The sequence below is a fragment of the Nomascus leucogenys genome, chromosome 14 (assembly GCF_006542625.1).
Source record: "Nomascus leucogenys isolate Asia chromosome 14, Asia_NLE_v1, whole genome shotgun sequence".
Lineage (NCBI taxonomy): Eukaryota > Metazoa > Chordata > Mammalia > Primates > Hylobatidae > Nomascus > Nomascus leucogenys.
The window spans coordinates 47,445,301-47,457,304 of record NC_044394.1 but is presented as its reverse complement, the minus strand read 5'-3'; the positions used below and the strand labels follow the sequence as shown (position 1 = coordinate 47,457,304).

Below are 12,004 nucleotides of genomic sequence, written 5' to 3'. Positions count from 1 at the left end.
GAGACAGCAAATGGAAAAGCTGTGTGTGACTGTCCCCCTTGGGGTGGTGGGAAGGTTCTTCACTAAATTCACAGAGGGGTTGGTAGTACCTGGCGTGCGATAGGGGCTTAAACGTGTGGAACAGATGGATGAAGATAATTTACAAATCTTGCCCTAGATACAAACGTTGGCATGTGTACCTCTTTTGTCTGGACTATCTTCTTTGTTGCCTACCTAGATGCCCCCAGTTTGTCTACTCCATGGAACTTTGCATGCTTGGAGGCCCTGGCCTCAGCACACTCAATCGCACAAGCCAGCTTGCAGCACCTATACAGCACCATAGGAGTCCCCTGCAGAGCTGCAACTTCGAGAGTGGGTATAGTGATGTAACTCAGGTTCTTCAAGGGATGAACACTCCAACTTTGAAACCACAACTAGCCTGTAAGTGTGGATGAAAAGGCAGCTGCATGTTATAAAACAATATTACTCATAGTTTTGGATCAAGCTTCTTTCAGTCCCATGGGTAGGGAGGAGGGGCAATTTGCTGAAGCCCACTGCCCTTCCAGTACTCACAAGCCAAGGGCCCTATGGGATCTGTTTCACAGGACTCATGCTTATGGCAGCTGAGCACATCTGTCCTGTATGTCTGCCAGCAGCCATGACCCTCTCACTCCTGTGACAGCCTTGACTATATTTAGAAATTCCATTTCTGATTGCATTTCACTGCTGAATGGTCCTAGAATCCTTTATTGCCCCTTGCCCCATCACAAGAGACGGCCAGCCACAGCCACTTTTATCTCGACAACATACTGAATACTGACAGAACAAACAGGCAAGTTGTAGACTCACCAGGATTTATACATATTTTTTATTACCAATCAAAAATAAATTCCATATATCGTTTAGCAAATATTATCATTGTTTTGTGACAAAAGACACAAGAGTCATAACAACAAAACTCCCCGAGAGTCAAACTTGTAACACCAAAATAAATCACAAAAATATACAAATTAAAATATTATGCAAAATAAATACGGCGGCTGTCACCTGCCTACCCATTTGGATGCCATCTGCAAAGGTCTCCCTTACAAGGAAGACACAGTGGGTGGGCCAGTTCCAGGGTATGGCTCATCCTAGGAACCAGAGGTTGAACTAGGAAGTGAAAAATTGCACTGGGAAGAGGAAGTCATCAGACCAACAATATTTGGAAATAATGATGACCCTCTGTGAGAAAGGATGATCAATGGGCCAGGGAAGAGGAGGAGGGCCAGCCAGTTGGTAACCATGTGCACAGAGGTCACTGTGGAGGTGTGTGCACCTGCCCCTTTTGCTTCACATACCCCCACCAATGTCTTTTGCTCCACCTGGCAGTCAGGGCTGTCAGGAATATAGCTCTGCCAGCTTCCAAAAGGACTTGGGAGCAAGCTGCTCCTGTAGAAGACTAAGGGCTTCCCCCCAATAGGGAACAAAAGTCTGGTGTCTTTTTTCCTTACAGTTGAGAACCCATGGGTGTCACCACCTTCTCTCCAGGCTTCCAGGAGTCAGTTCTATGGCTAGGAGACCTCAGACTGGCCAGGGGTAGGCATACTTGGTGCAAGACAATCCCTGGTCCTAAGAGTTAGGATTCTCTAGGCACCTGGAGAGCAGGGCACTTGGGGTGAGGAAAGGAGTGAATAAATAATACTCAGGGGGAAGGCCTGCAGAGTTTCACCTGCCAGGCTCTCAGGACCCAGCTCCTGCTGCACCCAGTGGAAGGACCAACGTGGACCTTGGTCCCACAGCCTCCCCAACTCTGGGAAGCCTGGAGTTTTGCAGCAGGGCCTGACTCAGCCCCAGGGAAGAGGTGCCAGGGCAGGAATTCACATGAGGGCAGAGCTCTTAGTACAGTACTACTAACTTCAGCAAGGGCAGGATAACCTCTCACGCTAGGATCACACGTGTGAGAAAGCGGGGCTGCAAGCTGCATGCCTTTAGGAGGAGCCCTCCTCTCCTGAGGTTCCATAAGTGGGTGGATAAGCCTAGGTGAGCCTTGCTAGCTGCAGAGGAAAGGACATAAAGAACCTGCTTCCATGGCTTCCCACATGTCCTCTTGTCTCCACCCTCAAGAGGGACTGAAGCTTGGGGATTCGAAATAAGGGGTCTGGGAAAAAGGCTTCAGTCAACAAGTCAGCCTTGACTCTCATTGTGGGGTGGGGGTGGTACTGATTGCTAACAACGCAGATGCTGATGACTGACAGTTCCTTCTGGAACCAAAAGGAAGAACCCAGACAAATCACCTCCAACATAGATGCCCTCCCGCCGAGGGGGAACCTTTGGTAAAAGTGAGGGCAGGGCCTGGGGAGCAGGGGTGGGCAATCAAAGGCCTGAGACCCTGCCTAACACTTGAGTCAGCCCTGTCACAAAGGGCCAGTTGTCTAAAGGGCCAGATGGGAGGCAGGGTGGGGATGTGTCCTCAGCTGAGTCCCGACTCACCAGGAGAGGCTGTTGGCAGAGTTCTAGGAGATTTCTGGGACAGCGGTTGACAGCAGATGTGCTCCTCTCCATAGCTCGGATTATCGTGTCCCTAATCACAGCTACCCAGGAGCTCTTGGCCTCAGCATTGTCAGGTAAGCTACAGCACAGGTGCCCAGGCAGCTGATCTCCATGCCATTTTGTTCTTTGCTTCTGTGAAGAGCTGTCTTCCTCCCAAGGGATAAGCCTCCACTGGCAGGCTCTGGGATCCCACCTCCGGAGGAGGAGGAGGAAGGGAGAGCTCCCTGAATCAGGGACACAAGCTGGAAGGCCACGGCTGGGAGCAGATTATGTCCATTGCTTCCCGGGACAAGAAACCCTTCCTCTTTTATAGTTTTTAGGAAAAAAATATTTTTTTTAAATAAAGTTCCTTAACCCTGTCTTCCCTTCCCAAAATCATATTTAAAAAAAAGAGCGATGAGCCTAGTTTAGAAATTCTCTCAGTAAAAAACAGCCTTTGCTCACGGTAGCTGGCCCACTGCCCCACCTATCCAGGGCTGGACAGTGCCACTTCAGAGCTACTCAGAGGTCCCTGTCAGAGGCCAGATCCCCCACAGGCTGGGGGCCACCTGGCTCTTCAAACAGGCTATCTATCCACATCCTTTCTGGACTAACAAGTTCCCTCTCTTCATGTGGGCCCACTGGGGAGGCCCCCGCAGGGTGGGCGGGGGGCCCCGGGCCCTCCTGTCAGATGGCACTCTCGTGGGAGGCTTTGTGCAGCAAGGAGTTACGCTCGTTGAGAAGAGTTGTGGTCTCGTCCACCACCGGCAGCTCAGACTTCTCGGCCAAGTTCTCCATGTGGGTGGTGCACCCGTCTATGGGAAACTGAGGGCTGTTCTCCATGCGCGAGGCCAGCAGCCCATTCTGGTACTGCTGCCGAGTGATCTGCATGAGGAAGGGATGAGTTCGTGGAGAGAGGGGCTGGGAGGCAGACCCTATCACCAGGCCTGGAGAAACAGGGCCAGGATTGAGGCTGTGAGCTGAGAGAGAACATGACCAGTCAGGGTCTCTGGAAGCCCTTACAAAGAACAAGGTGCACAAACAAGAGAAGAAAGCATCTCAGGGCTGGGCACGGTGGCTCACACCTGTAATCCCAGCACTTCGGGAGGCTGAGGTGGGCAGATCGCTTGAGCCCAGGTGTCTCAAGCCAACCTAGGCAACACAGTGAGACCCCAAGTCTGTAAAGGGAAAAAAAAAAAAAAAAAAAAACCCGAAGCCACATGCACACCTGTAGTCCCAGCTACTCAGGAGGCTGAGGTGGGATGAATCCTTGGGCCCAAGAGTTCAAGGCTGAAGCGGGCTATGATCACACCACTGCATTCCAGCCTGGGCGACAGAGCAAGACCCTGTCTCCAGAAGAAAAAGGCATCTCGGGTTTGGGCCCACCATGCTGGGTTTGGTGGATGAAAGAAGTAGCCGATTCCTGAGCAGAAGATGGCACTGCCCAGACAGGGCGGTGGGGCACTCACCTTGATGTACTGCAAGTCCACGAGTGCCCGGACACTGAAGTCAGAGATGTACTGGCCCAGGACAGAGCTGCCGAACTGGTTGCTGCTGCCTGCCAAGGTTGATGCAGTCGAGACGTCTGTGCGGTCTGGGTAACTGAGGGAGGCTGAGCGGCTGAGTGGGGTGGGGTGGACTGGGGAACGGTCTGCAGGAAGAGCAGAGGTTGTCATGCCAAAGGCCAACTCCGATGCCCACTCTCACCCTCCTGTCTCACCTCATCCCATGGAAGCCCAGGGACACCCCACCCAGGAACAGGAAGTCATTCTTAGGGACAAACAGAAGCATGTAGAAGGTCTGACTGCATAAGGTCTGACTTCGTTAAAGCAAATGAGTTAGTTTGTTTAGAACTATTGTGCAACAAGTATTAAAAAGTCTACCAAAACAAATCAACCAAACAGAAAATAAAAACCACAGACTCAGAAAATTTATGACTACAAAATCTCTCGTTTCCCACAACAACCAATCAGTCAAGGGCAACACAAAGATCATCCTAGCAGGACAGGCAAACCGCCATCCTGGGCACAGTGGTTCACATTTGTAATCCCAGCACTTTGGGAGGCCGAGGCAGGAGGATGACCTGAGGTCAGAGTTGGAGACCAGGCTGGCCAACATGGTGAAACCCCATCTCTACTAAAAATACAGAAATTAGCCAAGTGTGGTGGCAAACACCTGTAATCCCAGCTACTTGGGAGGCTGAGGCAGGAGAATTGCTTGAACCTGGGAGGTGGATGTTGCAGTGAGCCAAGCTCACACCACTGCACTCCTGCTTGGGTGACAGAGCGAGACTCTGTCTCAAAACAAACATGCAAACTGCCATCCTTGTCTCAATACCAGCTTATATCAAGTGACATAAACTGCACACTTTTAAATAAAAAATATGCATTAAAAGGAAGAATGTATAGTTTGCACTCTCTCACTGTGAATACACACCCCACACATAATATGCCCCGTCACACCTTTTTTTTGGAGACAGAGTCTCACTCTGTCACCCAGGCTGGAGTGCAGTGGCATGATTTTGGCTCACTGCAACCTCCGCCTCCCAGGTTTAAGCAATTCTGCTGCCTCAGCCTCCTGAGTAGCTGGGATTACAGGCGCCCAACACCACGCCCGGATAATTTTTTTTTCTTTTTTTTTTGAGATGGAATCTCGCTCTGTCGCCCAGGTGCATTCCACCATGCCTGACTAATTTTTTTTTTTTTTTTTTTTTTTTTTTTTTTAGTAGAGACGGGGTTTCACTGTGTTAGCCAGGACGGTCTCGATCTTATGACTGCCGGTGATCCGCCTGCCTCAACCTCGCAAAGTGCTAGGATTACAGACAGGTGTGAGCCACTACACCCTGCCAGCCCTGTCACCTCTTAAAATGCTCTTATCGGGGGCTGGGCGAGGTGGCTCACACCTGTAAGCACCTTAGGAGGCCGATGTGGGCAGATTGCTTGAGCCCGAGTTCAACACCAGCCTAGGCAACACAGCAAAACCGCATTTCTACAAAAAATACAAAAATTAGCCAGGCGTGGTGGCTCTTGCCTGTGGCCCCAGCTCCTTGGGTGGCTGAGGTGGGAGGGTCACCTGAGCCTGGGAGGCGGAGGTTGTAAGGAGCCGAGATTGTACCGCTACACTCTGTCCACCCACCGAGCCCCTAAAAAAGAAAATGCTTTTATGGAGTCAAAAGTGTGTTTTGCACATAACCTACTCAGCATGAAACACAGTCCTACCCACTTCCACCTGCAACCCAGCCAGCCTGGCCAGGGCGGGTCAGGGTGACAGGTGCTTCTCCCCTCTCTTTTCTTTTTTTTTTCTTTTTTTGAGACAGAGTCTCACTCTGTCACCCAAGCTGGAGTGCCGTGGCGGGATCTCGGCTCACTGCAAGCTCCGCCTCCTGGGTTCACGCCATTCTCCTGCCTCAGCCTCCCCAGTAGCTGGGACTGCAGGTGCCCGCCACCACGCCCAGCTAATTTTTTGTATTTTTAGTAGAGACAGGGTTTCACCGTGTTAGCCAGGATGGTCTCGATCTCCTGACCTTGTGATCTGCCCGCCTCGGCCTCCCAAAGTGCTGGGATTACAGGCGTGAGCCACGGCGCCCGGCCCAGCTTCTCCCCTCTCATGAGGCAGAGTTGTAACAATCTCCAATCTCGAATAAGAGTTGTCACAATCTTGAATAAGGAAGAATGGGCTTCTTATTTCAAAAAAGAAACTGCTTTTTCAAATGATATACGTTACTGTATATCATTAACTTGTTTTTGAGAACACGTAGGAAACCATGAAATGCACAAAGAAGTTAATTGTGAAGGCGTGCAGGATCGTTTTAAACAGGAAGCGGACTAAGCTGATTTGCTTATTTAACTATTAAGTTACTAAGTTAGCCATTCTAACAAATTGCCAAGTGAAGAGAACAAACATACTGAATCTAGTGACTCAATGACCAATACAATTTTTAACTAAGTGCGCGTGTGCGTGTGTGCGTGCGTGTGTGTGTTGGATAGCTAGGGAAGGAGGAAGAGATGAAGAACAAAGGGGAAAATAAAAATTAAATGAGACAAAAGAGGGACCTGGTAAGGTCTTAGTGCGTCATGAACTGAGGATAATGATTAATTCAACTCTGAACCCAAGATCTAATTAAATTTAAAAAAAAAAGAGAAGTCTGAGTCCAAGTCTTTATGACTGACGTTATCAAAAGTGGTTTCATGTTTATGTAGCTCTGTATTTTGTAGATTTGAGAACATTTTAGCTGGAAAGCTAGTAATTTCATGCTCCTAAAACATCTAATTATTTTCATAAAACTGAAAAGGAGCCAGGGTATAACAATAGAGAATGAGTAATACTCTATCTTTGTGCTTAAGTAAAGCTTTGGTTTTTATTTATAAAACTAGGAAACTAGTTTCCTAGTTTGTAGTTTATAGTTTATAGTTTCTCAGGAAACTGGCCATTCTATGATGAGGTTGTGGTATTCTCATGCAGGAACAGGAAATATTTTAGAGGATCATTAGAGGATCAAGGGCAAGTATCTAATGAGTAACATCTCTGATTAAGTTCTAGGAAAAGCAGAAATACTAGGGGTATTACTTAATACTTCACATAGCTATCTGAATGATGGAATGCTTTTAATTAATGCTTCCTAACGCTCTAGAAACAGGAACTGAATTTTATTTTTAAAATAAACAATTGATTTTCTTTTTAAAGTGAATTTATTTTATTATTATTTTTTTAATTTTTTTATTTTATTATTATTATACTTTAAGTTTTAGGGTACATGTGCACAATGTGCAGGTTTGTTACATATGTATCCATGTGCCATGTTGGTGTGCTGCACCCACTAACTCGTCATTTAGCATTAGGTATATCTCCTAATGCTATCCCTCCCCCCTCCCCCCACCCCATATTATTATTATTTTTTAAAGGGTCTTACTATGTTACCTAGACTGGTCTCAAAACTCCTGGGCTCAAGCAATCCTCCTGTCTCAACCTCCCAAAGTGCTAGGATTACAGGAATGAGCCACCAGGCCTGGCCAAGAGACTGAATTTAAAACCAACACAAATTAGTGACATGGGCAGAGTGTGGTTGGTGGCTCACACCTGTAATCCCAGCACTTTGGGAGGCCGAGGCAGGCGGATCACCTAACATCAGGAGTTCAAGACCAGCCTGGCCAATATGGCAAAACCCTGTCTCTACTAAAAATACAAAATTTGGCCAGGCACGGTGGCTCACGCCTGTAATCCCAGCATGCTGGGAGGCCGAGGTGGGTGGATCACGAGGTCAGGAGTTCAAGACCAGCCTGGCCAACATGGTGAAACCCCATCTCTACTAAAGATACAAAAAATCAGCCAGGGGTGGTGGTGCATGCCTGTAATCCCAGCTACTCGAGAGGCTGAGGCAGGAAAGTCACTTGAACCTGGGAGGTGGAGGTTGCAGTGAGCCGAAATCGCGCCATTGCACTCCACCCTAGGTGACAGGGCCAAGACTCCATATCAAAAAAAAAAAAAACTTAGCCGGGGGTGGTGGCGCACACCTGTAGTCCCAGCTACTTGGGAAGCTGAGGCAGAAGAATCACTTGAACCTGGGAAGTGGAGGTTGCAGGGAGCCAAGATCACACCACTGCACTCCAGCCTGGGTGTTGCAGCAAGACTCCATCTCAAAAAAAAAAAAAATTAGTGACGTGACCTATTAAGATTAGAGGTCCAGCCAGGTGCAGTGGTTCATGCCTGTAATCCTAGTGCTTTGAGAGGCTGAGGTGGGGGGAGTCTAGGAGTTTGAGACCAGTCTGGACAACATAGTGAGACCCCCATCTCTACAAAAAGTTAAAAAAAAATTGCCCAGCATGGTGGCACCTGCCTGTAGTCCCAGCTACTTGGGAGGCTGAGGTGGGAGGGTTGCTTGAGCCCATGAGGTTCAGGCTGCAGTGAGCTATGATTGCACCACTGCTCTCCAGCCTGGGTGACAGAGAAAGAACGTGTCTCTTAAAACAAACAAACAAAAAAACAGAGGTCCTAGAAAAAATTCACCAAAATCCATTTTGTCTCTGAGTGATGAAATTATGATGCTTTTTATTTTTTCAAGACTTTTTTCTATTTTCCCAATAAGTTACCTTATTTTTATGAGTAAAGCAAAAAATAAATAAAACAAAAACTGCAAGGTTTTGACCTGGTAATTTTATTGTTGAAAGGATATCCTAAGGACATAACCTTAAACACAGGGAAAGTTTTTTGCTTTTTTGCATAAAAAAGTTTGTATCATGGTATTGTTTATAATAAAGACCCCCATGAATATGCATAAAGCGTAAAGCAGAGAATTAATCAATGAGGGCACACCTGCTCTCAGGATTCAAACCACGGGTGCATCACCTCCCGGCCATCCATGAAACCAGAGCGAGCCCAGAGGAGGGGAGGGAGGCTGAGGTCACACTGGGGAGGTTTGAAAGGGACAGGGAATAACTGCTTCTAAGTCACCTTTTCATCTACTTATTTATTTATTAAACAGAGGGTCAAAATAGCAGAGTATACCTTGGAACAGTTCAGATGGAAGAAGGCCCAGCTGTACAAATGTAACATGGAAATCCCTGTGCTGCGGTGACGGGTTTTTAGGGCAGTTGGGGTGTGAGGAGCTGAGAGATGCTGGTGCTGCTCCTGATGGGCACAGGCCACACCTGACGAGACCAGCACCGTCCTGTGCCCTCTGCGGCCTGATTGCACACGGGAATCCCAGCAAGCCTCGAGCTGAATGAGTCTGACCCTATTCCCACCGACTCCCTGGACAGGCATCAGGAGCATGACACATCCAAGGCCAGAAGCAGCATATGGCACTGGCCTTTCCTGAAAGCCTTTCTGGTTGGAACACCACATTTTCATTGTAATCAGGAAAAAACAGAAGTAATAATAATTGAGCTTTAACTCAACATTTTACATGAATTCTCTCACGTACTCCCCTGATAACTCTTATGAAGGGGGTACACGCATTGTTCCCATTTCGCAGAGGGGAAAGCAGAGACAAAGACTATCGTTTAGCCAGCAACTGTGGAGGTGGCTCTTGAGTAGGCAGTCTGACCCGGGGCCATGCCCCTCGTGGCCTCGCAGTTGCCTACCGGGCCAGCAGCTGAACGGGAAGCAAAGCTTGTGACGAAAATTGGAAAGTCTTTTAGAGAAAGCTGATGAGATGACAAGTCACCCTGCCACGGTGTGTGGGTGGCCTGGAGCAGGAAGTGCTTACCCGCTGGGGTGCATCTCCTCTTGGCCATGGAGGGCAGCAGGCTGGCCGGTGCTCACCTGGCTGGGCCAGGAGCAACCTTCTACTCCCAGCCTATCCTCTGTGTGTGCATGTGTGTGTCTGTGGGTGTGTTTCTGTATGTGTCTATGGATGTGTGTTTCGGTGTGTGGTATCTCTGTGTGTGTGTGTGTGTCTATGGGTGTGTATCTGTGTGTGTCTGTGTGTGGTATCTGTGTGTCTCTGTGTTTGTGTGTCTCTGGGTGTATCTGTGTATATATACCTGTGTGTATGTGTGTCTGTGTGTGTGTCTATGGATGTGTATCTGTGTGTGTCTGTGTGTGTGCCTATGGGTGGGTGTTTCTGTGTGTGTCTGTGTGTGTCTATGGGTGTGTGTATCTGTGTGTGTCTCTTTGTGTGTGTGCCTATGGGTGTGTGTTTGTGTGCCTATGAGTGGTGTATCTGTGCGTGTATGTGTATCCTGGTGTGTCTACGGGTGTGTGTTTCTCTGTGTATGCCTCTGTGGCATCTGTGTCTATGGGTGTATCTGCGTGTGTGTTTCTGTGTGTGGTATCTCTGTCTATGGGTGTCTGTACTATCTCTGTGTCTGTGTGTGTCTATGGGTGTATGTCTCTGTGTGTGGTATCTGTGTGGTATCTCTGTGTGTCTCTCTGGGTATGTGTATCCATGTGTGTCTCTGTGTGTATGTGTCTATGGATGTATGTATCTGTGTCTCTCTGTGTGTGTGGTCTCTCTGTGTGTGGCCTCTCTCTGTGTGTGGCCTCTGTGTGTGTGTGGCCTCTCTCTGCATGTGGTCTCTCCATGTGTGTGGCCTCTCTCTGCGTGTGTGGCCTCTCTCTCTGTGTGTGGTCTCTCTCTGTGTGTGGTCTCTCTCTGTGTGTGGTCTCTCTCTGTGTGTGGCCTCTTTGTGTGGCCTCTCTGTGCGTATGTGGCCTCTCTCTACGTGTGGTCTCTCCATATGTGGCCTCTCTCAGCGTGGGTGGTCTCTATCTGCGTGTGTGGCCTCTCTCTGTGTGTGGCCTCTCTCTGTGGCCTCTCTGTGTGTGTGTGGCCTCTCTCTGAGTGTGGTCTCTGCGTGTGTGGCCTCTGTGTGTGGCCTGTGTGCATGTGTGGCCTCTCTTTGCGTGTGTGGCCTCTCTGCGTGTGTGGCCTCTCTCTGGGTGTGTGGTCTCTGTGTGTGTGTGGCCTCTCTGCATGTGTGTGGTCTGTGTGTGTGGTCTCTGTGTGTGTGGTCTCTCTCTGTGTGTATGGTCTATGTGTGGTCTCTGTGTGTGTGTGGTCTGTGTGTGTGTATGGTATTTCTGTGTGTGTGTGGTCTCTCTGTGTGTGGTCTCTCTGTGTGTGTGGTCTGTGTGTGGTCTGTGTGTGTGGTCTGTGTGTGTTCTCTGTGTGTGTGTGTGGTCTCTGTGTGTGGTCTGTGTGTGTGGTCTCTGCATGTGTGGTCTCTCTCTGTGTGTGTGACCTCTCTGCGTGTGTGGTCTCTGTGTGTGGCCTCTGTGTGTGGCCTGTGTGTGTGTGGCCTCTCTGTGTGTGTGGCCTCTCTGTGTGTGTGTGGTCTCTGTGTGTGTGGTATCTCTGTGTGTGTGTGGTCTGTGTGGTCTCTGTGTGTGTGTGTGGTCTGTGTGTGTGGTCTCTGCGTGTGTGGTCTCTCTGCATGTGGTCTCTCTGCGTGTATGTCTCTGTGTGTGTGTGGTCTCTCTGCGTGTATGGTCTCTGTGTGTGTGTGGTCTCTCTGCGTGTATGGTCTCTGTGTGTGTGTGGTCTCTGTGTGTGTGTGTGTGTGGTCTCTCTGTGTGTGGTCTCTGTGTGTGTGGTATCTCACTGTGTGTGTCTCTGCGTGTGTCTATGGCTATGTGTACCTGTATGTGTATCTCTCTATGTGTCTCTGTGTGTATGTGTCTATGAGTGTGTGATCTCAAGGACTAAGAGATCTTTGGGGGCCCCTACTAGAGCTGAGGCAGCAAAGCTGCCCAGAAATTGGGCCCCAGCCAAGCAGAGCCACTGAGGTCTGGCGGCCCACATTGAGCAGGTGGGCACCCGGGTCCCTGTGGGGAGGTTAATGCAGCTACAGTGTGCAGGCACAGGCAGCAGGTGGCAGCGTGACCCTCAGCCATGCCACGTTACCTGTGAGCCAGCAGAGCAGGGAGTTCCGATTGCCAGGCGGACACCCGACCTGGACTGAAGGCAATGGAGCAAAAGAGAAGGTCAGTGATGGGCGCAGTCAGGAGACAGGACACGGAACCACAGGCACAGGACAGAGGCAGACCTGACAGGGCCAGGTTGCTTTGGGCAGAG

At 49.2% G+C, this 12,004-nt stretch overlaps 1 protein-coding gene across 1 annotated transcript in view; it reads right to left on the bottom strand.

Annotated features, from left to right (window-relative positions):
- Positions 1 to 824: 824 nt before the first annotated feature.
- CNNM4 (cyclin and CBS domain divalent metal cation transport mediator 4) overlaps positions 825 to 12,004 on the bottom strand; it is a 51,921-nt gene continuing 40,741 nt past the window's right edge. Inside the window, exons 6-7 of the mRNA XM_003281768.4 lie at positions 3,960 to 4,141; positions 825 to 3,375 (exon numbers count right to left, since the gene is read on the bottom strand). Of these exons, the coding sequence (XP_003281816.2) occupies positions 3,178 to 3,375; positions 3,960 to 4,141 (380 nt within the window). The 3' untranslated portion in view covers positions 825 to 3,177. The remainder of the gene's footprint in view (positions 3,376 to 3,959; positions 4,142 to 12,004) is intronic.